The sequence below is a fragment of the Wolffia australiana genome, chromosome 18 (genome assembly GCF_029677425.1).
Source record: "Wolffia australiana isolate 7733 chromosome 18, ASM2967742v1".
NCBI classification, from domain to species: Eukaryota; Viridiplantae; Streptophyta; class Magnoliopsida; order Alismatales; family Araceae; genus Wolffia; species Wolffia australiana.
In genome coordinates, this window is record NC_135852.1 from 3,022,293 (window position 1) to 3,050,108 (window position 27,816).

Genomic DNA, 27,816 nt, shown 5'->3' on the forward strand with positions numbered 1-27,816 from the left:
TGATGCCTAGGTGAAGAGAGAGAAAGAGGAGAGAGAATAGTAAGAGATGTTCACTTTGGTGCGTTTTGGTCCTTAATCTGACGATGCCCAGGTGAAGAGAGAGAAAGAGGAGAGAGAATACAAGAGATGTTCACTTTGGTGCGTTTTGGTCCTTAATCTGACGATGCCCAGGGGAAGAGAGAGAAAGAGGAGAGAGATTACAAAAGATGTTAACTTTGGTGCGTTTTGGTCCTTAATCTGACGATGCCCAGTTGAAGAGAGAGAAAGAGGAGAGAGAATACAAGAGATGTTAACTTTGGTGCGTTTTGGTTCTCAATCTTTTTACGCCAAGATGAAGAGAGAGAAAGAGGAGAGAGATTACAAAAGATGTTAACTTTGGTGTGTTTTGGGTCTCAATCTTGTTACGCCAGGGTGAAGAGAGAGAAAGAGGAGAGAGATTACAAAAGATGTTAACTTTGGTGCGTTTTGGTTCTCAATGACTACGCCAAGATGAAGAGAGAGAACGAGGAGAGAGACTACAAAAGATAGTACCGTTTGGTGCGTATTGGTTCTCAGTCTGACGACACCAAGGTGAAGAGAGAGAAAGAGGAGAGAGACTACAAAAGATAGTACGGTTTGGTGCGTTTTGGTTCTCAATCCGACTCCAAGGCAAAGAGAGAGAAAGAGGAGAGAGATTACAAAGAATGTTAACTTCTGTGCGTTTTGGCGGTGTTCTTCTGGGTGGGTGGTAGAGTAAGAAGAAGCCGGGGTTCAGCGGCTTGTACCAATAAGCAGTTTTAGAGAGAGAAAGAGAGAAGGCAGGGAGAGAGCACACATGTTTTCAGTCTACGTTACGTTTTGGGTGATGGGTATATCTTCAAGAGAGAGAGAAAGCCAGAGAGACCGGGAGAGAAGTATAGATATAGACAGAACACACGGAGAGAGAGAGAGAGAGCACGAGACGGGACAGGGAGAAAGAGATAGAGATGGAGAGAGACAGAAAGAGAGCTTAACACGGGAGGACGGGACTGGAAGAGAGAGAGACCGGATGAGAGAGAGAGCTGAAGAGGGGACCGGAAGAGAGAGGGAGTTGGAGAGAAATAGATAGAGGGAGAGAGAGAGAAAGAGAGGGGGAAGAGAGAGAGAGAGAGAGCTTAGAGCCTTAGACGGGACCGGAAGAGAGAGAGAGTTAGAGAGAGATAGAGAGAGAGGGAAAGAGAAAGTGGGGAAGAGAGAGAAAGAGAGATAGAGAAGTAGAGTCGTTTTGTTTCTTTTGTTTCGCGGGTGGTCGCTTGGAGGCGCTACGTCGGAGTAGCTGGTGCTCCAGAGAGAGAGAGAGAGAGAGAGAGAACGAGAGAACGAGAGAACGAGAGAAAGAAAAGAGAGAGAGAGAGGGAGAGAGAGAGAGAGAGAGAGAGAGAGAGAGAGAGAGAGAGAGAGAGAGAGAGAGAGAGAGAGAGAGAAATGGGAGGAAGAGAGCACGCATGTTGCCAGCCAACGTTTTGGGTTTATCTAATGATATGCATCGGATTGGTGATGTTCGCTGGTCTCATGTCGGGCCTCACTCTCGGACTCATGTCGCTCAGCCTCGTCGATCTCGAAGTTCTTTCCAAGGCCGGCCAGCCCCAAGCTCGCGCCAACGCCGGTCTTCTTATTCAATTCCTCCTCCGTTTTTCATTGCTATTTATTTTCAAAGATGAGGAATTTTTAATCTTTAAACAAGATCAAAGTTTTCATTTCATCTGGAAAAACCCATCGCTTTCTGTGCAAGTTCTTTGTTATTTCATTCCCATAGCTCTCCGTTGGATAGAAACAAATTTGTTAAATACTTATTCGTGTTTAAATCGTCTGTCTTTCTAGAACGAACCATTTGGATCATATCTAATCACGAAGCTTACCTTTTTTTCGAGCTGAAATGAGTATGAGTATAGGGATTCATGGGTGAAATTTTGATTTTACCGTTTACAACTCGCAGCCAAGATTTTACCCGTGGTGAAGAACCAGCACTTGCTTCTCTGCACCCTTCTCATCGGAAACGCCGTTGCAATGGAGGTTGCTCATCGCTTATCATCAGTTTCTTGTCGATTTCATTTCAAAATCTATATTTTAAACTTCGATTGCAGGCACTTCCCATCTTTCTTGATGCGTTGGTCCCTGCGTGGGCAGCTATTTTGATATCCGTGACGTTAATTCTTGCATTTGGGGAGGTATAAACTCGGGAACACTCCATCTTCCTCTTAATTCCTCTTCATTTCAAGCTGTTAGCTTATTCAAATAAGAGCTTCGTGACGTTTCTTGCATTTAATTATTCTGTGATTCGTGATGTTTTCTGGCTTAATTTCTAGATCATCCCTCAAGCGGTATGTTCACGGTACGGGTTGCGTGTCGGAGCCAAGATGTCTGGTGTTGTTAGGATTCTCTTGCTGGTTTTCTTTCCAATAGCTTACCCTATCAGTAAGGTGGTGTAATTCTCCCTCGTTCTTATCTTTACTAGCAGGAGAACTTCTTATTTTATTGTCTTTAAATTTCATGGAAAATCTTGCTTGATTGATTGTCATATACACCAACTTCATAGTCATCATCGTTGTCTGCAGCTACGATACAGAAGACAAACTCTTTGTCGTTATCTATCTCTATATGAATGATAATGATGATCACAGACTCATGATGTCATCATCTTTCTGCAACAGATGAATGATGAGTTGTAATCACTTGAAAAAGACAAGATAGAGAGAGTCACATTTGGAGTAATAGAATAAATTCATCCTTTAATCACTATTGTCATTGCCCTCGTATTTTGTTTTCCTCCATAGTGATGACGACAATGACTTCATCTTGGGAATCTGTTTAGCATAGATTGAGTTGTCATCACTTGAAAAGGTACTCTTTTCATATTTTATTTGTATGTTTTCCTGAGTCTGGACTTATTCACGCACATGTGAGTTAAGTCACTTAAACGCGCTCCCAAGCCCAGGCCTGCCCTTGTTTCTTTTGGGTATTTTATGAATGGGGGCTGATGGCTGGTCTGTTCTGTTCCATCAGAACTGAAATGGTATCATAGCCATTGCTCAAATGTTCCTTTCTCTTTCTCTACTGCTGATCTCGATTGCCGATCTCAATTGTCTCTTCCACTATTAACTCTTACTGGTATTTAAACCCCAGACTCTTAGTAAAAAATATGTTATTAAGTTTCTAAACCCTAAAGCGAGGAGGCTGGCGTCTGGTTGGTTCTGCTCCAGTAGAACTGACACTATTTTCATCCCCTTCAAGGAGAGCTAACCTTTCATTTTCAAAAATCACTGGAGTAAAACTTCATCTTTATATTCATATTTAGTTTTTTAGAGAAATACATTTCAGAAACTCCTACCTCAGATCATTTTATTTATTGCCAGATTGTTAATGTTGTATTTTATTTCTTCTGTGACTTGGGCAGATTTTGGACTGGGTTCTAGGAAAGGGCCATTTCGCTCTTCTACGAAGGGCTGAGCTGAAGATATTAGTTGGAATGCACGGGAATGAGGTCAACTTCTCTCTTTTCCTTTCCAGATTTTGTGTTTCCCAATACTCTGGAGGGATCACTGACTTTGGAAAAAAAAAATTCGTACTGGAGTTGATGGGAAGTTTTTTCTCTTCTCCCAGGCAGGAAAAGGTGGAGAACTTACCCATGATGAAACTACTATTATTGCTGGAGCTTTGGACATGACCCAGAAGACTGCAAAAGATGCGATGACTCCGATATCGAAAATATTTTCACTTGATATCAATTCTAGGCTAGACATGTGTGTCATTTATTGCTTATCCTTTTTTTCTGTGCTCGCTTATTAGACCTGTTCACTGGATAATATCCTACCATCTTTCAGGAGTACAATGAGTTTGATAATGATGAAGGGGCATAGCCGTTTGCCCATTTACTCTGGTGAACCTACCAATATTATTGGACTAATTTTGGTGAGTTTGTATTGTTTCTTAGTTGACGGTCCTCTCTGTTTTGGGGTCATTTTCTTATCGTCTTGCATCCAAGGGGTATTATAAATATATTGTTTTTTAATGATAGAACTGGATAAATAGAATTACAATATTCTCTTACCGGAACCATAGATGCAAAAGTTTGGACTCTTGATAATTGAATAATAGCCGGGAGCCTTTACAGAAGACAGAATGTTCAATGGAGGTCTTCTGCCTTTCTGAATTGAATCCTCCAATGTGACTGGTTTCAAAATAATCTATTCACTGTTTTCTTGAAAATTTGTCCCAAAGAGATGTTGCAAATCATATGGTGGTATGTGGTTTGTATGTGTTGTAAAATCGTATTTGATTCAATAATAATGCAATGGATATGGATCTCTTAACAGAGAGCAATGGAGATGAGGTATATTCAATAATAATGCAATGGATATCAATCTAGAGAGAGATGTTGCAAATCTAGAGAGGGATGGGATCGGGAATCGTAGGGGGAAGAAGGGAGAAAAGGCAATGTGAGTGCTGCCTTCTTGACTCAATTCTTGGCTGCCATCTGCAGAGGGAGGCACTTCCCTTGTGAGTGGCAAGACCAGATCTTTGTTCTTGAGTTTGGTGCTTATTTTGATATTTTTCTTCCCCTCTTTGATTCTCTCCGGGCGTGAGTATACAATGCTGATATCAGAAACTTCACCAGGCAGCCTCACCTTCTACCATCGCTCTTATCTGCTGTCAGCGATGGGTGCTATTGCCCTTTGCCACCATGGCGAATACACAGCATGAGGCGTCCCCATCATTTTCCTCCTTGATGGGCGACTTTGACCAAATTTCCCATGATCCGCAGGTGATGTGATGTCGCCGGAAGTCACCTCTCTGTTGAACCATATGGCATTGCTACAACTCCTCCACTTCTTGCGGCCTGACATGGCTATACCCAAGCAGGTGGTGGCACATTTGCATAGACTGTCAACTCCATTGGGTGTCCTGAAAGTATTTTTTCGTCTCAAGAATATCATAAGCCTAGTGGCTTAGGATCTTTCTAGCACCTTCTTGGCAACCAACATGATCAGCTCTAGTGGAAGATCATCTTCTCCCTTGGCCAGCTCCAAGATTGTAGGGCTTTAGGCTTATGCTTTCTTGTGATGAAAATACTTCCAGGAAACCGCTGGAAGGAGCTTCAGATTTTGGTCCTTTCTGAGGGGGTGGAATTCTTAGTAAGGCTGCCAAACAGGCCTCCACTAGAGCACGTCGAGGCCTGGTTTGGCTGCAAGGTTATTATTTATGGGGGAAGCAGTGTTATGCACCCTCCCATCTAGGCCTACATTCGTCCAGACCCAGATTATTTACCCAGAGTATAGACCGGAACATGAGCAAAATTTAGGTATAGAGATTCTGAGTAACTTGGACATCAATATTTTGGGGAAGTTGTAGAAGGAGGCACTCCCTTGTGAGAACCTGGATGCTAAGAATCTAAAGAACCCTGAATACTCAATTATGTCGAGAATCTCTGAGTTCCAGCTGGCAGAAACTGCTTCAGAGCTTGAAAAATGCCAAATGCCCCTCAACCTTTCCTAGTCTTCATTCAACAAGCTCATGTGCTAGTTAGGCCACATGTGTGTGATGGCATCTCCTCTTGGCATTCTAAAAAGTCCTTAGAAGGACCTTCGTTTTTGAGTTTTGGTGCTTCTTTTGATATTTTTCTTTTTCTCTATGATTCTCTGTGAGAGCGAGTGCAAAACATCTAAAGGGAGGGCCATCCTATTTGAAAGGAAATGCAAACATAATACACCAATTGACACTACTACGAGGTCGGGATTGGATCAGTGGAAAACCGAGCTAAAGATATATTTTTATGTTTCTCTTCTCTAGAAAGACCCATACATAATTTGTATGTTACTTTGGTATGTGCTAAAGAAATACTTCTCCATGTCTGATGGCCATTAATAAAACTTTGTGCAATGTTCGTTGAAGTGCCAATTTATTATTTTCTGTCAGCATAGAATATTTCTAGGTTGGATCTCCCACTGGGGAGAAGAAACGCGGAGTAAGAACAAGAAATAAAAATATACGCCTATATCTTTCTCATTTAGATCGAAGACTAAATACAAGGCTTATCAGGCCGAGACACATATAGTCCAATACAATTGCTTAACGGCTAGTGTCATTAACATTTCCTATATTTGATTTCCCGTCCAATGGCAATCTTTTGGATAACTTATACATTTTCGGTTTTCAATAATCCTAATCTTGTGTAAACAACTGTGATTCAATCAGTGATCTACCTAAAAGAGCATTTTTGCAGGTAAAGAACCTTATCACTTGCAGACCTGAAGATGAAGTACCTGTGAGAGATGTTACAATTAGGAAAATTCCAAGGTATGTCACCCAACATTTTAGTATTCTATTGTATTGTCACACGACAAACTGTTTCAGTCAAATGAGTTGAATTCCTTTTGAGGATACAGTGGAAGGGGTCTTATCAGTAGTATCATCATTGCCTCTGTTTTAAACTGCTATGTGGCCTGTTGCAGCAGTTTTTTTGGTGTCTACCATCGTTTTAATTTTTTATGTTGACTGTTGTGATTTAATAGGCTTTTAAGGTTTTTTTGTGTTCCAGAGTTGCAGATGATCTTCCACTCTATGATATTCTAAATGAATTTCAAAAAGGTCATAGTCACATGGCTGTGGTTGTAAAAAAGACAAGGGAAGTGAGCACATCAGTAGATAGAACCAACAGAACCAGGTCTGATCAGAAGCGGACTGACGGTATCTCCTCGGATATTTCATATCAATTCAGTTTCAATTCTTGAAATTAACTTATGCTACGCATCACAGTTTCATTCCATGATAAATGTGATGCATAGAGCAAATGGGCTAATAGCTAGCTTTCAGGGGAGGCGCTTTGCAGTCCTAAGGTAATAAATGTGGACCAAGTTGGAGATAATCAAAGTCAGCTGAAGAAATTGGAGAGACCGAGGCAGCAGAATATTCTAGCAGATTTGGATTCACTTCCAAGTTATTCTCCTGATGAGGAAGTTGTTGGTATCATAACAATGGAAGATGTCATGGAGGAGTTGCTTCAGGTGAGAACCCCAAAACTTTGAATCTGATTTTAAATTGTAGCTATTGGTCTAAATGTTTATAATACATATGGAGAACTGAAATCCCTTAACTATAGACATAAGTTGGTAGTTAACGAATGGTGAATTCGTAATGATCCTAATCGAGAGGTCTTGGTTGGACTGTAAATGCTGTTGAACCAGCCCAAGAATCAATATTGGAAAGAGAGAATCATGAACAATGTTTGGAAGCCAACAACGGCCTGGAACGAGAGAGACTGGGCAAAAGAAAGGAGACAGAAAAGAAGTGAGGCAGAATAAACCAGATCAGCTATCTGATAGGATCCTCAACCTATCTGGGCTTAGTCTCTTCATGTTAGCCCAGAAGGGCATTTCAATTATTTGGTCATTATGTATTTCCTTTAGATAGGGATGCCCTCCCTTTAGGAGGGCTGCCAGCAAGAATTAAGTAATGTGCACTGTCTCTCCTCTCCATGTCAATGGTCCCTCTCTCCCTCAATGTTATCCCCGTCCCTCATGATCATCTCTACCCCACCGCGTCTTCAGGTGGCTCGTCCCCAGTCGATCTCTGCCTCATCAGTTCGTCCTCTCCTCAGATCATTCCCTTTTCTCCTCTTTACCCTGGGAACTTCCGCCTCTCCTTGCCCTCTACTCCCCTTCAATAGGAGCCTGGATCGAGGATCCTATAACTATTCCGCTTGTGGTTGAGAGGATCTCTCAGCTCCAGCCCTTATTGAAGTACCATTCTTGCTCCTACTCTGAATTAGTTATAGGCTCGATCTCTGGCCAACCCTGAGCTAATTTAAACTTTCACGTGCGACATAGGACACACCTGGTTGCCTGCTCCTTCGCTTCTTCTTCATGTGATAAGTCCTGTGAAGGGCCTTATCAGAACTACTGGAAGAAATTAATTAATTTTAATAACAGAGGGAGACAATGCTTTTCTCAGACGGGTTTCTTGATTTTCTTGTTCCTCTTTTTCACTGAAGGATGTGGTCCAGTTGCTAGTTTTCCTGTGAAATAACCAAAGCAATTTATTTTTTCATTCCTGCTGAATGACTGGTTCTCCTAAGTTTAAAATTGATCAGTAAAAATCTCATATCGTGACAAGCCATTGTTGACATCTTAAAGTTTAACATCTGATTTCATCAATATTTACTGTTTGACTTTTCAATTCAAAGGAAAATTTGAAAGAATTGCTTATAAATTATTAAGCTCATGGTTATTAAATTTTACAAATATTCTGACATTTGATATAGCTCATGATGCGTTTACTTCATATTTACGCACTGTATCTTTGGGTTGCTTCATTCATGGTCTTTCTCAATAATCAACATGAGTTTGCATTTATTTATGATGGAGGACTTAGAATAGGCTACGCATTATGGGTTGGTGAACAGAGTAACATATTATAGAATAAATTTCCACCAAGCATTATGTTATTACGTTTTGATCTCTTCGGTAACATTCTAGATGAAATTTCCCTGCTAGGTGATTAGCCTGTTGATCTTAAAAAGGATATATATCATTTTTGCTTATTCTTTTTCGTCTCTTGCTTCTCCTATGAAATTATTCTTTTATTTCTTTTACTGATACCTTGAGTGACCACCCGAAGGAGGAGATTTTGGACGAAACGGACGAGTATGTGTACGTGCATAATAGGTCCGTAAATCAATGTTATTACTACATCATTCCGTTCAGAATAAATGTTTAAATGTTTTAATGTCGTTGAAAATATTTTTTCAGGATCAGAATAAATATGTTGCCCCCAAGGAATGCTTCCCCAAAATCTCCTTCGGCAACCACCTCCACTCCCCCTCATAGGACAAATCCAACCGCCTCTCCGCTGTCTATTCATCAGCATAGCGTTTCTGTAAGCTCTCCAGCTCGAGTTCTTCATACAGCTGTTGATCACATACACTCGCATCATGTATGTCCTGATATCTTGACTTTTTTTTAATGAGCTTCAATTCTTTCTTTTTTGTATCCATATTTGAATTTTTTTTAGTTTGTGATAGATCACTTAATCATGAATTTTCATTTTCTTGGTGGTTATGTGAATTTCACGTATGTTTCACCTTTTTTCAAGAAATTCCAAGCGCAATAAATTATTTATAAGTCAACAGGATATGTTTTAACTTACGATCAAACTAGCTGCAAGCTCAATAGATTAATTCTGTGTACATGTTGCTCTTCGTTCAGTTTGGTTTGTTTTATATTAAACGTTCCCATCTTTCCAGGCTCTGAAAATCTCGTCAGAAGAGCAAAGTGAGTGTCTATAGCACTTTTGTGCTTGCCCACTGCACCGAATGGAGTTATTGCCTATTTAATGTAAAAAAATAAATGTAATTTTGCCTGGCCATGTCTAAATTCTTTGAATAGTAATCATAAGGTTGTTGTTCAAGTTGGTCATGACTATAGATGCAAGTTGATTACCTCACCCGATGGTTCTTCTTGCTCCTCTAGATGACCATACCAAAATCACTTCAGCTGAAGATATTATGTTAGCACAAGATTGGATACTTTGATAATGATAGAGACGTCATGCAGAGCAATTTGAGTATCACTCTCTCTCTCTCTTATCTCAGATAGAGATGATGAGAGAGAGAGTGTGTAATATCATATAAAAGTCCCTCAAATTGGACCATGAGTACAGGTTTTATTTATACTTGCAGGTATTTAGAAATCACAGGGTAACTACGATAACCGCATGTTAGTTAAATAGATTTGGTCAATCACTAAGATCATCGTTACGCCACTTAGACTATCTGGGAATTGGCGTGATCCGATATCAAAAATTAGCAATGGCTGATTTAATGACAACAAATTAAATACGATCCATTTTGCTGTGCAAAAAGGCTTAATACGTCCCGAGGGTTGTCGGCTTACCCAAGTAGAATGTTGAATTAGTATGTTATAAAGGTGCACTCTAGTTTTCATACAATTATCTCTGATTGGATGTAGAGTGAATAGTTTAAGGAAAAATTTAGGATGAGCAAGTGATATATTTCTCTGTTTAGAGGACATATTTAGGTCGCCTATGCTAATTTAGGTTGCCAAAACTTTAGATCCTTGATATCTTGCAGAACCTTCGCGTAGCTCAGGTCACTCAGTTCATTCTGAATTAACTTCTCTATCACTTACTTTAACCCTATTGCAGCATCCTAACCTCTTCCTTTCATCCACCTGGGCAGTAATACCATAAGTTGGACATTATATGCCTTACTTCCTGGACACTTGTTTATCTTAATTGCATGATGGATTGAATAATGATACTTGTGAAAAATATGTGACTGATACAGATAAGGGTATTAGATATCGATTGGGTGGTTACAGATATTGTGTCCATTATCGGATATCATTTTGGATCAACATTAGATATCATTATTGATAATCGATATCTTTATCTGTATTAGATAGGCCTAGAGGCTTCATCCGACATGGAAAACTTTCAAAGGTGTTGGGCATTTACAATTAGTGTACTCATTGGCATTCATTGGCTAAGGGTAGAGGATTCACACAGTAAGATTATATTACATAATATCAGATTTTAGGTGGTTGCTGACCTGTGAAGTTGTCCCATTCTCTTTGGAGACCCTCTTGAATCGATCAATTATTACTCTAAAATATAAGTGAATAACTTTACTATAACTTCTACTGTGATAAATAGAAATGGCAAATTCGTAAATTTACATTGATGTATTTTGTGAACATTTATCTGATTACCTCTACTAGACACGGATCCAGGCCCGTTAGCGGCTAGAGAGAGAGAGGGAGAAAAGGAGAAAAAGAGAGAGGGAGAGAGAGTGAGAGAGAGCGAGAGGGAGGGAGAGAAAGAGAAAGAGAGGAGGGAGGGAGGGAGGGAGAGAAAGAGAGAGAGAGAGGGAGGGAGAGAAAGAGAACGAGATAGAGAGAGAGGGAGATAAAGAGATAGAGAAATAGAGACATATAAAGAGAGAAATAGAGAGAGATAAAGAGGGAAATAGATAGAGATAAAGAGAGAAATAGAGTGATAGAGAGAGAAAGAGAGAGAAATTGAGAAAGAGAGTGGAATAGAGGGAAATTGAGAAAGATAGCAAAATAGAGAGAGCTGTAGCGAAATAGACAAATAGAGAGAAACAGAGGAAAATAGAAAGAAATTGAGAAAGAGAGATAAATAGAGAGAAATTGAGAAAGAGAGATAAATAGAGCAAAATAGAGAGAAATTGAGAAAGAGAGATAAATAGAGAGAAATAGAGCAAAATAGAGAGAAATTGAGAAAGAGAGATAAATAGAGAGAAATAGAGCAAAATAGAGAGAAATTGAGAAAGAGAGAGAGAAAGAGAGATAAATAGAGAGAAATAGAGCGAAATAGAGCGAAATAGAGAGAAATTGAGAAAGAGAGAGAGAGAAAGAGAGATAAATAGAGAGAAATAGAGTGAAATAGAGCGAAATAGAGAAATTGAGAAAGAGAGGGAAAGAGAGAGAAATCAGGGTGGGGGAAAAAATGTGTTCGTTCGCGAAAATGCGAACGAACGAACACGAACACGGATGCGAACGAACGAACGAACACAAACATGTTCACGAACGGTTCGCGAACAGACGAACGGTTCGCAAACATGTTAACTTCCCAATGCATGCCACGTGTTCTCTCCCCCCCCCCTCCCCCTTCCCCCTCTCTCCCGAAGATCATCCATTCCCCCTCTTTGACGGCTCCCTTCTCCTTCGAGCTCCCTTCTCTCCATCATTCCCAACTCATCCCTCTCCTTTCTCCCATTCTCCCTCCCCGTCAGACCCCCACCTGCCTCTTCTCCCTCTCCCTCCAGTTCCGTTCTCCCCTTCTCTCTATCGTCCCCAACTCCTCCCTCCCCATTCTCCCTTTCTCCCACCCCCGTTAGACCCCCTGCTCCTTCTCCCTCCAGCTCCCTTCTCTCCATCGTTCCCAACTCATCACTATCCTTTCTCCCATTCTCCCTCCCCGTCAGACCCCCGCATGCCCCTTATCCCTCTCATTCTAGCTCCCCTCTCCCCCTTCTCTCCATCGTCCCCAACTCCTCCCTCTCTATTCTCCCTTTCTCCCACCCCCTGAGACCCCCTGCTCCTTCTCCCTCCAGCTCCCTTCTCTCCATTGTTCCCAACTATGCAATATTTTGAAGAGTTCGGCTTAAACCAGTATGAATGTATTATGTGCAAGGAGAAAAACCTCCAATAATTACAACTATTGAGAGAAACAAAGACGGGACGACAACTATATTTTGGAGGCACTTGCAGAAAAGCCATAAGGAGCTGCACGATCGGCTGAAAGGTAAACAAGTCCCCGGATCAGAGGAGGAGCCAAGTTCTGGAGGTCAACGATCTATTGTTGGAATGTTGGGTTCACTAATAGGGCAGAATGCCTTCTTACTGGGTATCACATTTGAGAGAACAAAGGAGACGCTCACCAGATTTATATGTCTCACTGACCAAGCGTGGTCCATCGTTGACAACAAAAGTTTCAGAGAGGTATTGATTTATTGTGCACAACATAAGATTAGAATACCATGCTCGAAGACCATTCGTGACTACGTGAAGGCCTTCTTTGGGTGAGAGAAGCAAAAGCTTGTATGCTCACTATCAAATGTTAGAAGTGTTTGCCTAACAGTAGATGCATGTACAAGTGAAAATATGATTATCTTATTGGGAATCACTGTGCATTGGGTCACAAACGAATGGAGACTTGAAGAATGTGTCTTGGCTGTAAAGAAAATTGATGGTCCACATAGCGAGAGTTACCTCGCACAACTTCTCCTAGAGGTGTTGGTCGACTTTGGCCCTGGGAAGAAAGTAACTGCTATTACGACGGACAAGGCAAGTAAAAATAGATCGATGATTACATTGTTGACTACTGCAGTACAAAAATGAACCCCAACTTTGATCGAAATCGGCACATGCCTTGTATTGCGCATGACATAAACCTTGTAGTGCAGGATGGGTTGAAGGAACTGAGAATTTCACCTCCACTTACACCTGACGAGGCAGCGGTGCTTATGGACAGGGATTCTGAAGAAGCACGAAGGCGATGGGTTGGGCGATCTGCCTCGTTGGGAGATTTGGTTACACGAGTGCTTCAAATTGTTGCAGCCATTCGTTCTTCAAATGATAGACGGAAGAGCTATGCCCAATTGTGTACGCAATTAAAGATGTCTAATAGTAGAAAATTAATGTTGGATGTGAAGACTAGATGGAACTCCACACATGAAATGTTGCACGTTGCATATCAAAAGAGAAAAGTGTTGTAAAAGATGGCAATTTTTTAGCTTGAGAGCACGGCGGAGAAAAAACTTTGTGGTAGATGACCATGCGTGGCAAATGGTTGCACATTTTGCTCGACTTTTAAAGCCTTTCTGTGAAGTGCCAAATATTTTTTGCAGCTCTAAACGTGTGACGGTGGCAATAGTTTTATCATTGCTCCAAGTCCTTGATGAACACCTTCATGAACATATTGATGCCATAAACCAAGGACGCCTTTCCCCAAACGGTGTTATCCTCACGGTGGAACAACGTGTCTCCATCCAAATCACATGTAGAGCAATGCAAGTAAAACTGTCTAAGTACGAGGCTCGCGTTCGAGGAAATATTGCCTTCTTGGTTGCATCAGCTGTAGATCTACATATCAAGTTAGACTCCATTGCTCTAGAAGATCGTGACACCTTGTTGGCATATGTCCGAAGATTTCTGAAAGACGTTAGGGAGGAGGAAGTCCTAAATTTGAGGGATGACGACAACCATTGGAGGCGACAGAGTGAGTCGACAACAACGCATGAATTATGACGAGGAAGCAGGGATGGATGAGAGCTACATACCGTCCATCAAGACGAGGCTTGCATAGGTGTTCCCATGACAGGAATATGTCACTCCATCCCTGGATGACGAGTTACAGAGTTACCTACAAATGTCTCATGTGTCGACTGATACTCTCCTATGGTGGCAAGGCCACGGTTGCAAGAGATTCCCTAAGCTCTCCATTTTGGCACGCGATTTTCTTCATGTTTGCACATCCAGTGCACCAGTTGAATGCTTCTTCTCCACTGGACGTGGAATTTACACATGTAAACATTCACGAATTTTGGCGGAGAACACGTCCGCATTGATGACTCTAAAATGTTGGTTGAGGCAACAACATCCAGAAAGCAACATAGCAGAGTTATTACCTAAGACTGAAGAGGTCTAATTAGTGGAAGAGGATTCAGACGAGGAAAACGTAGAGGAAGGATGGTAGCCTAGGGATTCCAGGTATAGGTCATTTTTATCATGCATTTTTTATTTGTTTGTAGTACAAAAAATGAACGCATTGGTCGTTTACTTCTCAATTTGTCACTAGGTACCGTAAGGGGTAGGTGCGGAATAAATATCTAAAGTAGCTTTAAAAAAATTGGTATACACGACATTTGGATGTCATTGGTTTTAAAAAGAATTATTCTGAACGTTTTTTGACTACCTTGGAACATCATTTCTCTCAAACATTGTATGTAAAATTTGGAAAACAGGTACATTGATGGCCACGCCGAGACGATGGAGGAAGCATGAGCCGAACAAAGGTGTACACCCCGACGGAGTGTACGACATCTCCAACGAAGACTACCAAAGCAACCCCGAGACCCGACTATTGTTGTCCTCAACTCAAACTCCGAATCAGACGGTGATGACAGCATCAAAGACACATACGATGCCAATAGAGGCCATGCAGAGCCATTCTGTCCAAGCCATGCAGAGGCATACTTATTGGCGTAAGTACCAAGCGCATCCATACAAATATTCTTTCTCTCATGCCACCAGACTTCAAGCTTGAGCCCCACAACCCTACAAGACATGGAAGAGAAGTAGTGAGCACTCAATGGAATGACAACACATTTTGAGAGCGTCACAACTTCACTCCAACAATGATTACTATTGTCTAACGTAATGTCAGTCGCGTTGCCTCTTGACTCCTTTGATGTTTTTAAACTCAGTTGCTAGAATAGTCTATTTAGTTTTCAAATTGAATTGAGCTTTGAAATTTAGCCAACGAACGCGTGTTCCATAGTTTTAACTCAAATAATCTTTGTACTGATTGAATCATTAAGTATATCTTAATGCTTGTGGTTTCACATCTACTAATTATTTTTTTGAAATAAATATCCGGTGACTAATGCCAAGCTTAAAAACAACAATTTTAAGATTAAAAATAAAGAAAAGTACCTAATGTTGAAAATGGTAAAACCATACAGAAGCTTAAAATTTTTCAAAAATAATGTTTATTTTAGTGCAATAGATTACTGACACTATTAATATTCTTGTAATGAAATTTAAACTAGCAATTTTATTTCAAATTTGGTGTCTCCTTAACTTTGGTATTTGATATTGATAGACTAAAAGCTGATGGACAGCGGGCCAAATGTATGTATCTGATCAATGTTTTTCTGATTGTCCTCAATAAAAAGTTCATTAAGATATGAATCTGCTCAATTAAGGAGAAAAAAATACATTTTATAATATTTAAAGTAAAAATAACAGTCTATTGCTAAATAAATAAGCTGTGGAGCTCTGAAATATATTCTTCTCACATTCAATTTTACATATAGAGAGAACTACATAAACCTTCCCAAACTTGGCATTTAAATTTTTTTTTAATATTTCTCCTTTTCAAATACTTATATAATATGAGGCCACTTCATTTAATCGTGAAATTACCTCACAAATTTTCATTTATCACACCATTGCCAGAGTATTCAGTTAAAGCAATTTTTGTTATTTTTCATTTATTAAAATTAAAAGTTTCAGACACCGTCTCGTTCGTTTTCGTTTGAGAACGAACACGAACGAACCGGACATGAACAAGAACACAATTTTTGTTCTGTTCGTTCCTCGTCAAACATCATTCCTTAGACGACGAAACACGAACTTCCCAACCCTAAGAGAAATTGAGAAAGAGAGAGAAAGAGAGTGAAATAGAGAGAAATTGAGAAAGACAAAGAAAGAGAGCGAAGCAGAGAGAAATTGTGAAAGAGACTGAAATAGAGAGAAGTAGGGAGAAATTGAGAAAGAGACCAAAATAGAGCGAAATAGAGAGAAACTGAGAAAGAGACCAAAATAGAGCGAGATAGAGAGAAATTGAGAAAGTGGCCGAAATTGAGAGGGAGAAATTGAGAAAGAGATCGAAATTGAGAGAGAGGAATTGAGAAAGAGATCAAAATTGAGAGAGAGATAGAGAGAAATTGAGAAAGAGAACCGAAATTGAGACAGAGAAATTGTGAAAGAGACCGAAATTGAGAGAGAGGGAGATTAAGGCGCTGGGTCCGGGGGGGCGGGGGGGGGGGCAGGCGAGAGTCACACAGAGTCGCTGATGGCGGCGGGCGGCGCCGCAGCCGGGGAGGGGGGTTCGGTCAACGTGCGCAGTCCTAAACTGGCGGTGGGTTGGCGTGCTCCGCCCTCCAAATTGTGAAATAAGGGTCTAGAAATTGTGCAAAAATCTGGGATTACATGCCATTCTTCTGTGTAATGGTTACTTTAGCAAATAATGTAGCTAATGATGTGTGCGACCAATCATTGGGGGCGTCTTTTTGACCTAGCAATCTGTGAGGTCAAAATGCTGAATTATGAGCAATGAATCCCAAAAGTATAGGTTGATGTGGTCCAATGAAAAAATGACAACTTTTTTGTGAAATAAATGCATCCTCAAATCAAATGTTGTGGTGCAATAAAAAATTACTTTGAAACTTTTTGAATTAGATACTCATTGACATTTGATGTAGAGGAGACAGTTCGGTTCTATGGCCCTGATTTCGGTGGAACTAAAGCAATTCTTGTTATGGAAGACCGAGAACTCAATCAGAATGACATTCAAAACATAATGATCAAATCACTTGGGCATGGATTTCGTGATTTCTTGGATTCTCAAGTGAGATGTGTTGATATGCTCATATGTGCAGCCCTAAACATATCGTCATACGGTCAAATGCCGAGCGAGGACAAATGCTCGAATCTGGTGCATGCCAGCCTCAGTGCTTGGAGCAGAACACTGAGCAGCCTTGATCTCTCGCAATGGAAGTCTCTTGCAATAGCTTAAGTTTGCATAGATGAGGTTAGAGGAAAGGGAGGGGACGCAGCCCCGTCGAGGAATAGGGTCATTACATTGATATCATAAGAGGTTACATCATAGTCATGAACATTACACGGGGGAAGACGAGGGATGATACCGAAGTAACGAGACGAGGTGCCTTGCGTCGTGGTAGCATCGCCATTGCATCTTGAGGTCTGCCGCTCCGCGCGCGCGTGCCCACCAGCCCTACCGCTACACATGTGCCCCCAAGCTGGGCGTCACATGCCCATGGGTATGGCGATCACACACGTAGAGATCGTCAAACCTCATCCGTCACGTCACACGTCACCGTGATGGATGACGTGATGGTGACGTGACAGAATGGAAGGGGCGTGATAGTGAAGGTGACGCGTGATGACTGTACGTGATAGTAACGTGACGGTGATGGGATACCCCAGACGTATGACGTGACAAAATGTCTGTCACGGATGATGGACCGCACTTCTCCTCACGGCGATGGCGCTCGTCTTCGCACCGCTGCTGTCCAGCCAGGCGCCGGTGCGGGCGGCAGCTACCCCGGGTTTGGCTTCCTGGGCTGAGCGGTGGGAACGGCTTCCCGCCGTGCTTCGCGGGCGGCGGATGGGGCGGCGGCTACGGCAGCCCCAGCGGCGGGTGCAGTGGTAGCGGCGTGGCCCGACGGTTCGAGAAGAAGCTGAGCGGGTGGCGTGGCCCGGCCGTTCGAAGTGGGTAGTCGGTGGCCGACGCAGAGAAGTAGAAGTTAGATAGTAAAAATAAATAATAACATAGTAAAATAAATAATATTATACTTCAACTATGTTTTGTTAACATATTTAAATAAATATTATTATTTCCATCACCGGTGACGGTGAGGGCGTCACGGTGACGGTGATGTGAGGGGACGAGGAAGAAGGGACGTGTGACGGGTACATGATGGGATTTTTTAAAATCCTCAGATGCATGATGAGACGGTGATGTGATGAACATTTCGTCACGTCACAGTTCGTCATGCATCGTCATCCGTCCCATCACGTCCGAGGCGTCACGTCTCGGATGTGCTGTTCCCTACACACACGCCACCAGCACCCGTGCTGACACTTATCGCGCACAGTCTGTGTGACGTCGCTGCATTTGGCGCCGCAAGCCGAGCGCAGCGCGCCCGGCGCTACACACGGGGGTGCCACGTGCCCATGCTGTCTAGGCGCTCACTGTGCGCCACTGCCTTAGTCTCCTGGCGGGATGCCTTAGTCCCCTGATTTATTAATGTTTATAGAATTTTGTGGAATGAAAAAAATTAAGGAGACTTTGGAGCCTAGATTTGAAAATTTTAAGACAATGAAATAAAAGGATGGAATAAATGAGGAAATAGAATAAATATATATTTCTAAATTCTTAAAGATTAACTGATGAAGTGCATTTTCTAAGAGAGTAAAATGAAACTCGAATGTAGAGAAGTGGGACCACGGCCAGAAAGCGTTTCATTCGTAGAGGCATCTATTGCCACTTCAATCTTCTTTGTTGAATGAGTTACCTATTGGGAAGATGGAATGACTGACATGACTTTAGACCGAGGCAACCATCGATGTAGAGAATTTGTAAGGGCTCCAAAATACGTTATCGACCACCTAATAAATATATGACAATTGTATGGGGAAGCAGGGCTCCACACCTAATTGGGATATGGGGCTTGATCACGGAGTCTGTAGAAACCATGTAAAGGAGGCCTTCAAGGAGGCATTTGGTAGTTGCCCGAATAAGTGCCTTCTTTTTCTAGGAGAATGGCCCAACTTCTCCTAAGCTTGGTGCATTGTTCGTTGCTTCAGCACTATTGTCATTTTCATTGTCTCTTTTAAAATACTAGCTGACCATGATTACACTAGAGTCTTGGGATTGCTTCATTAGTCATTTTAGGAGGAGCCACACACTTTCGTGAGGTTTGCATCGAGGTTAGTCTAGTACTTCCTCTAGTGACTGCATGATGCCATCAATGACATGTGATGAGTGGCCAATACTGTCAACAACATACTCTCTTCTATCTTCAAGCATTCATTTTCCATGTTCAAAAAGCAAATATGTGCACAAAAAGTTAACATATGTTGAGTGGCATTTCATATTTTAGAAAGAAATGAAACATCCCAATGTCAGACATAACAAATGTTTTGATGAGCCTACAATAAATATGATACACTATCTTCAGGAACCAATGAAGCCTAACTTTTCAACAAATTATTTTCCTCCTTGCTTATCTTTGTATTCATCTTGTTCCATAAGAATTATATTTTCCTTTCCTAATTTAGTATTCTCCTGTACTAACCTCCAAATCTGCTCATCACTAACCAGGTTCTCTTACACCCTTTGAGAACTACTCAGCTTCTCCATTTGCTCATTCAAGAGCAAAGTTCTCCCAATATTTGTGGAGTATGTGCTTCTTTCATGCCTTCTATTACTTTTTTATAAGATGTCAATTGAGAGTTAATGTACCTGGTCGATGAAAATTTTGCCAACGCATCTCACCTCCACTTGAACATTCCACTAAACACATACTTCAGTCTTCATTACTTTCATCTTCCAATATGCTTTCTTCACTTGAACTTTTGTCACTTCATGTTACCTTCAATGCTCTATTATTTTTCTTCTTGTCAGCCTTCTAGGAAGTTTTCTTCCCCATTCTCTCAGTTTTTTTTTTCGTCTTTCTTTTTCAGTCTTGGATATTTATACTTTGACAGACCTGGAATCATGACCTCATAATAAACTTTAGATGAATTCCAAAAGTTTCTTCAGCCCTTCATCATGCATCCTTATAAATGACCTGTTTTTTTGCATTCATAACAAACTTTTGACATGTTCCAGACGTCTAATTCATCATCCCCTCAGATGATGATTGATGGGCTTAAAGGTCAATGGAATTTTCCTTGGTTTTTCCTGCATTTTTTCACCTCACTCATTTCATGTGTGAGAAGTGATCTTACAATTTCTTCTAATGGAGTGGTATTCAGGTTCTTAGCCTCCTTGACAGATATTATGTTGATCTTCCCCTCACTTGAAAGTGAATAAAAGAGTTTTCTATTCTATTCGAGGTTGAAAATGCTTCTCTCATATTCTCCAATACATTTGTAAATGCATTAAGTTTTACCTCAAGATTGCACATTATCGCTCCATTGTTCTGTTTGAACAACTCAAAGTCGATCACAAGGATACCCACATGGCTATCCTTCTACTGCTATGTGCCACAGTGGGTAGTCTCTTACTTGTCCCATATTTCTTTGGATGTGAGGCAATTGGAGACTTGGTCCTTACATTGAATTATATTTCTTCCTTGGTGAATTGTCTTAGGCCCTGTCTGCACCTTGGACCATCATGATATGAATATTGTGCTTCTTTCCCATGGCATAAGATTTCATCCAAATCTTTGACGTGACATAAAAAGTGTTGTTGAAAGTAGGGGGAAGCAGCTGAAAATTCCACCCATCCTAGATCGACCGATGGATTGAATAGGATATTTGTTCCAAGTCTAGATCTGATGCTAATTGAAAGTTCTGGCTTTTTGGTGATGTAACTAAAAGGGGGCATTAGTTTCACACTTGTTCTTTATGTGCTCTACATTGTTTTTTTAATAATTAATAAAAATATTGCTCACCAATCAATTTTATAGTACACGTGTACTTTTATCTTTATCTGATGACATAATTATTCTTTAGACTAGTATTGAGTATGCATGCCTTTGCTCCTCACTAGGAAATCCTGATTTGTACACCATTTGGGTTTTCAGCCTAATTTCATTCAAGATTGAGAGAATGCCCCCATGGCAATATCTACCACTCACCATTCTTGTATTCAATACCCAATATGGTCTTGATCTCCTCTACCTTCAAATATTCCAACTCCCCCAGGATGAGCTCTTCAACGAGATACTGTGTTGTTGTATACTTGTACGAAGGTAATGTCTCTTGTACTACATAGACTTTAGATCCACACAGATCCTCTTTCTCACCAAGAGTCAAGTACTAATATGATATGTGTCTAACTCCTAAGTGATATAAATGAAAGCCTTCAACAAGATAATCTAATTGATGTGAAAAATTGGAAAAAATACTTAGTTAACTAGGGGTGGTTTCCTAACACCCTAGAGTGGCTGTTGATGTTGACTTGGGTTGACCTCAACTTTGTTTGCCATCAACTTAGGTATACCTCAACCTTGTTTGACATCAACTTGGCTTGACCTCGATATTGTTTGACATCAACTTGGGTTGATCTTGACTTGGGTGACCTTTGACTAGGTTCAACTATGATCAGATTGTCATGTACCTAGGCTGACCTTTAATTAGATTGACGTTTGACTAAGTTGACCTAAGAAAAAATTGTGCTCAAAACATGTTTACCTCAACTCAAAGTTGAAATACAAATCTTCTCACAATCTTTCAAATTGGTACAACTAAAGTATGGCGGTTAATGTTAATAAAATAAATATTTGATGATGAGAAATCTCTATTAGGTTAAGATATTGTTGGAAATATAGGTGGCTTCCTATCCAAATACACATTTCACATCTTGTTTATATTGCCTTAATATAATATATTTACTATAATACATGTAATGCTTATAACTAAAGTTGATGAATACATGCAATGACCCAATTAACTATGATAAGATCATAATATGGTAATTGCTAGTCCTTACAAATGTGTTCTAAATATTTGTATGTTAAACATATTCATAAGTACATCAAAATATCTGTAAAGTATAGCATTGTATAGTCCAGCTCACATGATGAGTACGGCTCATTCGGTAGACATTAGTATGAAGACGTTAAGGACAAACAGTGGATGCTCTTTGGGAAAAGATTTTATTGAATTTTTCTGTATGAATCCCTAAGCGGAATTATACGTAGTGTTAATCAGGTTGAGTAAGTGGTATTTAGGCCTCATACCAAAGATCTTTATCTATGGACTATAAACTACGAGTAGATAATCAGGGAATTCCAAATCTTCCTAGCATAGATGCATTAATAAGTCCAGGAAAGTGATTTTGTGGACAAGATGTGATCTTATAGGAGATGAGAAGAGATTGACTCAATGAAGATGGTGTAGTTAAAATCTTGGTTTGGTTAGTGGAAATGTTAGACAAGTATTATCCAATGCTTTTTTCACCCATCAATACTGACCAGGATTATCTATCAGGGTTAGATGGTTAAGCATACCGTAAGTCATTTGGGAGTCTCACCAGGATGAATGTTTATAAATAAATGGAAGCCAATTATGTTAAATTTTCTATGAGAGAGTTGTCAAACTCATTTTATCTTCTAATGCATGAGGTATAACTTGGCACCCCATGACCATACAACTAAACAAACAGCTGTATTAAATCAATCCTTGATTAATTTATCTATATGTGATATGATTATTCAAAAATGTCTGCCTCATAAAGGTTATTATACCATTGAAGTCATTAACAATACTATTACATGGGCCTATAGGGTCACATACATGATTTTTAGACGTTGATGGATATACTTTTAAGTTCAGGGAGTTTTAGTAACTAAGACATGGTGATTGGCATAATTATACCTTTACCATTCATTTCATAACTTAAAAATGGAAAATCAAAATTCATAACTTTTCCATTCATTTCATAAGCCAAAAAAGGTAATGGCAATCATGAAAGAACATAGAAGATCATGAAACATCAACTTGAATAAACACGTGTAATAGTATAGCACATCTACAACACATAATAAATAGCATCCACAAATGAAAGATCTACTGTGCACACCCACCATCTGCTCAACACAATGTTGATGTGGATGTGAGTGGCTGGCACATGCATGGTGTGCCAACAAAGCAGATACCTCACTAGAGAACCATGATCAAGGGATCCCTCCAACTCACTATTGGGTTATATGACCTTGATCTGGATGAAGCACAAGAGATTCTTGCATCGACCTAAAATTAATCAAATCACCTCGGGACATATCACATCTATGATTTTTTAGATAATTTAATTGGAACCATGATTTTCATAAAACCCCCTAACTTCAATCATATCTTTTGACACTCAAAAGACCATTACCGTGTGACCCTCTTAGCCCATGTATTAGATTAGTGAATGACTCCAATGGTGAAATAACATTTATCAGCCTTCAAAGTTAATTAAATTTATCGTCATACAAATTTATTAATGATGGATCAATTTAATCTAATTGATAGGATAAGTCTCAAGCTCTTGGGGTGCCAAACTACACCTCTTTCTCTAGAAGACAAATAGGAGTTGTATTGACTCACGTATAATACATGTTTGTCATCGATTACCATGTATGTAAAGTCCCTCATCTGCTTGACTATGGTCAACTGTCAAATCCTAACTAGTCATCTGAGTTAGTAATGATGCATTCATAAATCATTAGAGCACTCTTCTCTAGTATTCCACTAACTTGACAAAGGACTTCATTGCAAAGTCTTCCTTGAGCTATCTCTTCTTCTACCGAGAGTAGATGCTCCCATCTTGGCCTATCAATTGTCTTCATGAACTTCTTATTGAACCCAAACTATGTTTTTTATTAATTCCATTAGAAACTAATAAGTTATAGTCCAAGTAAAAATATTTGTCCACAAGATGTCTTTGGTGTCTTAATTCTAAGGGCTGCATACAAAAGAGTGACATGAATCAACATGATTGACATTTTGGTATAATACTATCAGGGATTTGCACTAATCCATTCATTGAACTCTTTCTCCCAAATAATAACCACTGACTATCCTTGGTGGCTCCACACTAATATTTATATGACCAGCCATACTCATCATATGAATGAGATCAGATAGCAATATTCCATACGGATACTTTGATTTTTGTTTAGACTATCCTTTGAATATAAGTATATAGAACATATGCTTTAAGACTAGTCATCTCAGTATTATGACTGCATCATAATTCACTAGGTCAGATCATGTATTCATGGACATCATTATAAGCATCACACATGCACTAAATGAATATATTGTATTAATGAACATCATACAAAATGTGTGAGTAGCTTACCAGCCACTAATATTTCCATCAAGCACAACAAGCAAGAGTGTACCCATATCTGATATAATTGACCAAGTTCCCCAAAGAGCTCACCATAGAAGGCAGACCTACAAAGTATTAGAGGAAATGTGCAAACACACTAAGTTATACATGTGCATTGCATTCAATTATACATAAAAAAGCATTTTTATGAAGTGTTTATGCATTGGTGGACCACAAAAACTCAAGCATTCACCAGACCATCAATAAATTATACATAACAAAAGCATGTCTCTGCCAAAGGGAGTTGTCTAAGGCTAGTGTGACATACTGTAGAGCCTCACAAAAAATCCAATGTGATATCATGTAAGTTTTCTCACTATTTAGTAGCTAAGGAGATTCAACCCTTAAGATGTCAGCTGTTCACAGCATACATATTTGTATTTGAATTATTCAATGAATATTGGGGTTCATGATGAAACAGTGCTACAAACGTCAAGGCACTGGGTTCAATGTAGTTTAAGTATGGGGGAAGCAAAGACACCTAGGGGTCACCATGAAGATGCCAAGCTAAAGGTCTGGTGGTGAATTTAAATGTGTCGTACGGTGGCGCCCCTCACAAAGAGCAGCTTCATTAAAGGCCTTGTTTGTGCACATGTCAAGGTGGCTGATTCAACCATTGGCCATCCACATCTCAAGGTTTTGGGTTGACTTTGTGGCAGCATATATATCTAGAATGTGACATCAGAAACTCCAAGATGGGGACAAATTTATGCTCAAGACTGTGATCCAATGAGGTGTTCCAAGTCAGTTATGGTGAGGCAGGATTTATTTGCAATTGTGCTTGCCCAAGGTATGTTTCCTACAAAGCTGATTAGTGGAGAGCCCATTCAGGAGCCTGGTAGAGATGCACGAGGACCCGCTAAAGAGAGAGGAAGCTCCAAGAGGATAGGAGTGAGAAAAGGAAAACAAGGGTGGAAATCCATATGTCACGATAGAGACCTGTGAGATCAAAGAGGAGCCACACAACTCGAAAGAAGGTTTGGAAGATAATCGAAAGCTCTATAAGACCATAAAATAAGTGCAAATCAGGAGGCCCATATGAGAGATGGAAGACTTGTGTGGCGACCACGTAGTAGATCATTGGAAGATGGCACATGCAAACTGAGGGCTGACTGTGGGATTGATTAAAGAAAAAGACCTTGGTACTGACTGACATTGGCAGTTGGTTTGATTCTGACTAAAGATTTCAACATTGAGTTGGATGTTAATGTTGGCTATTGACCACATCAGAATATCATGGTTGGGAGAGAGAGAGTTGACCAAAGATTCACGACCTTATTGTTGTTGACTCATCATTAATTGTGGTGTTGACTATGACGGTGATCACATATGTTTATTGTAGCAAGGACTGCCCTTATAGTACAAAGAGACTTAATTCTCTTGCTTTTGCGCAGTTTACTTACTTTCATCTCCATTAAAACTTCCCTTCATACCTTGGTATGTTCACTTCATAGTGTTATTTCTTAATAAATTAAACAAATTCTTTTCCAATTGTTTGCATCATAGGTCAAATGATTCGTTCACGTTTGACGTCCTTGGTCCAAATCCAGGATGGTCCCAGAATCGCTGATTATCTTCATCGAGTCACTTTTTTCTGATTTGTTACATATTGAGAATGTGAGGAACTAGAGACAGACCATGAATATTCAGTGCCAATAATGCAAGGAGAACTTCTCCTGGAGAAGTGCCACCTATTATCTGCGAAAATAATGCCCATCCATGAAAAAAACTAGACAATATACCTCCTCTGTTAAATCATCGTTGATTCATCTTGACAAAAACGAATACCCACGAAATTAGAATTATAAAATGAATAATCTTTAACACCAAAAACACAAGAAGCGCCATCTACCACATCAGCAGCACAAAGGAAGAACATCCACAGATTCTACAAAAATGAATGAAAATCGACGAAGCCACTGTGGGTAAAAGAACAAGATATTCGACAGAACATGAATATTTCCTAAACAGGACAATTCAGAACGATCATCATTGATTTCGCTTGAGAAGAACAAATACTCAAGTACATAGACGTATAACATAAATCTTAAACAGTACGTACGAAACAAAAATTCTTAAAACAGATATAAATGATTGATCAATCCCGAGAAAACCAGATACAAAAAACAGAGACAGAACATGAACAATGCTCACCACCGAAACGAAAGAAGAGGTATCCAGCAGATCGAATCATTACATCTTATCATGGATCAATGCCGAGCAAAGAGAGAACAGGCGTCCTCAACCGGCCGTCGTCTTCTCTTCTGTGGAAGCAAAAACCTTCTGCAGCGGCAAGGCGAAGAACACCCGCAGAATCTTCGAAGAGGCAAGAGAAAAGAAAAAAACCTTCTTTTCTTTCGAATGAAAACCAAAATCATCATCACGATCATGATCATCATCATCAGAAGAAGAAAGAAAAGAGCGAGGGAAGGCGGAGCTCAGCCCAAGGCCGTCTTCTTCTTCTTCTTCTTGTTGGGTTGGTCTCGGAGGAGGCCGTCGAGGAAGACGTCGACGAGCCAGCGCTGGGCGTCGAGGAGCATCTCGGTGCGCTTCATCTCCATCTCCATCCTCGCCCGCTCCATCTCCCGCGCCATCTCCATCTTCATCTCCTCCGCCCGCACGATCCCCTCGCCCAGCCTCCTCACCGCCGCCGCCACCTCCTCCCTCTTCCCCCCCCGCCCCAACTCCTCCTCCTCCTCCTCTTCGCTCTCCTCCTCGTCTTCCTCCTCCACGGAGGCCGGCGGCGGCGCCACCGCCACCGTCACCGCCGCCGCCGCCGCCGCCGCCGAGGGGGGCGAGGCGGCCTCCATGGCGTGCATCTCGGAGAAGTGGACCCAGGCGGCGCGGTGCGGCCGGGCCCGCTCGGACCGGTAGCGCTTGCGCAGCTTCTCCATCTTGTGCCGGCACTGCACCGCCGTCTTCGCCCGCGGCGACGTCGGCCCGCCGCCGGCGTAGAGCCCGCGGCAGCGCGCCGCCACCTCCGCCGCCACCTCGTCCCAGTGCGCCGCCCGCAGATTGCCGCGGCGCAGGGCGCGCCACTTGGCCCCGTACGCCCCGATCAGCGCCGACGTCTCCGCCTGCGTCCAGCACGGCGGGGGCAGCCGCCGCCGCAGCGCGATCCCAACGGAGGCCTCCCCTTCACCCGCCGCCGCCGCCGCCTGCGCCGCCGCCGCCGCCTGCGCCGCCGCGGCCGGCGGCGGCGCGCCGGCGGCGAGGTCGGGGTCCTGGTCGGAGGAGGAGAAGGAGGAGGGAGAGGTCGCGACGGCCATGGCGGTGAGGGAAGCGCTACGGGGGAAGAGGGACAGAGAGAAAGAAGGGCGTGGGGTGGGGGATTGATATCGTGGGATGTGGGCACCGCCGCGGAGGGCGGAGCACGCCAACCCACCGCCAGTTTAGGGCGGCGCGCGTTGACCGCGCCCCCCCCCCCCCCGGCTGCGGCGCCGCCCGCCGCCGTCAGCGACTTAATCTCTGTCTTAATCGAACTCGTTTCCTTGGGGCTGGATCTTTTGGTTATTAGTTGTGTTTACATCGAATTATAATTTTGAAAATTAAAATTATGCAGGGAAATATGGAGTTTGAGAGTGGGGGACGGCGCAGGACTTCACGGGACGGAGGATGTAACTGTGACCAATATACTTCATCGCGTGTCCCGTCCCGTTAGACAGACCCTGGTTTTGA

General features: G+C 41.4%; 2 protein-coding genes across 4 annotated transcripts; one reads left to right on the forward strand and one right to left on the reverse strand.

Annotated features, from left to right (window-relative positions):
* Positions 1-962: 962 nt before the first annotated feature.
* LOC144715142 (CBS domain protein with a domain protein (DUF21)) lies at positions 963-9,451 on the forward strand. Of its 3 annotated transcripts, none has more exons than XM_078590037.1 (13): positions 963-1,620; positions 1,955-2,031; positions 2,103-2,186; positions 2,325-2,438; positions 3,413-3,499; positions 3,619-3,758; positions 3,840-3,927; positions 6,239-6,312; positions 6,554-6,702; positions 6,829-7,019; positions 8,632-8,678; positions 8,763-8,946; positions 9,257-9,451. In XM_078590037.1, exons 1-13 carry the CDS (start codon positions 1,464-1,466, stop codon positions 9,296-9,298), a joined length of 1,434 nt encoding a protein of 477 aa, XP_078446163.1. In that variant the 5' UTR covers positions 963-1,463; the 3' UTR covers positions 9,299-9,451. The 3 variants fall into 3 exon arrangements, with proteins under 3 accessions (XP_078446163.1, XP_078446162.1, XP_078446164.1); XM_078590036.1 differs by having other exon boundaries at positions 967-1,624; XM_078590038.1 differs by having other exon boundaries at positions 969-1,624; positions 8,763-8,889.
* Positions 9,452-26,470: 17,019 nt separating this feature from the next.
* LOC144715141 (uncharacterized) lies at positions 26,471-27,615 on the reverse strand. The gene has a single exon (XM_078590035.1). The coding sequence runs from the start codon at positions 27,405-27,407 to the stop codon at positions 26,577-26,579; it is 831 nt and encodes a 276-aa protein (XP_078446161.1). The 5' UTR covers positions 27,408-27,615; the 3' UTR covers positions 26,471-26,576.
* Positions 27,616-27,816: the final 201 nt, after the last annotated feature.

Bases quoted from the DNA above. Each gene is read 5' to 3' on its own strand.
- LOC144715142 (XM_078590036.1), top strand. From the start codon at position 1,444: ATGGGAGGAAGAGAGCACGCATGTTGCCAGCCAACGTTTTGGGTTTAT. The intron at 1,625-1,954 runs GTCTTCTTATTC...TACAACTCGCAG, and splicing joins CCAAGCTCGCGCCAACGCCG to CCAAGATTTTACCCGTGGTG. The intron at 8,679-8,762 runs GTCCGTAAATCA...ATATTTTTTCAG, and splicing joins TATGTGTACGTGCATAATAG to GATCAGAATAAATATGTTGC.
- LOC144715141 (XM_078590035.1), bottom strand. From the start codon at position 27,407: ATGGCCGTCGCGACCTCTCCCTCCTCCTTCTCCTCCTCCGACCAGGAC.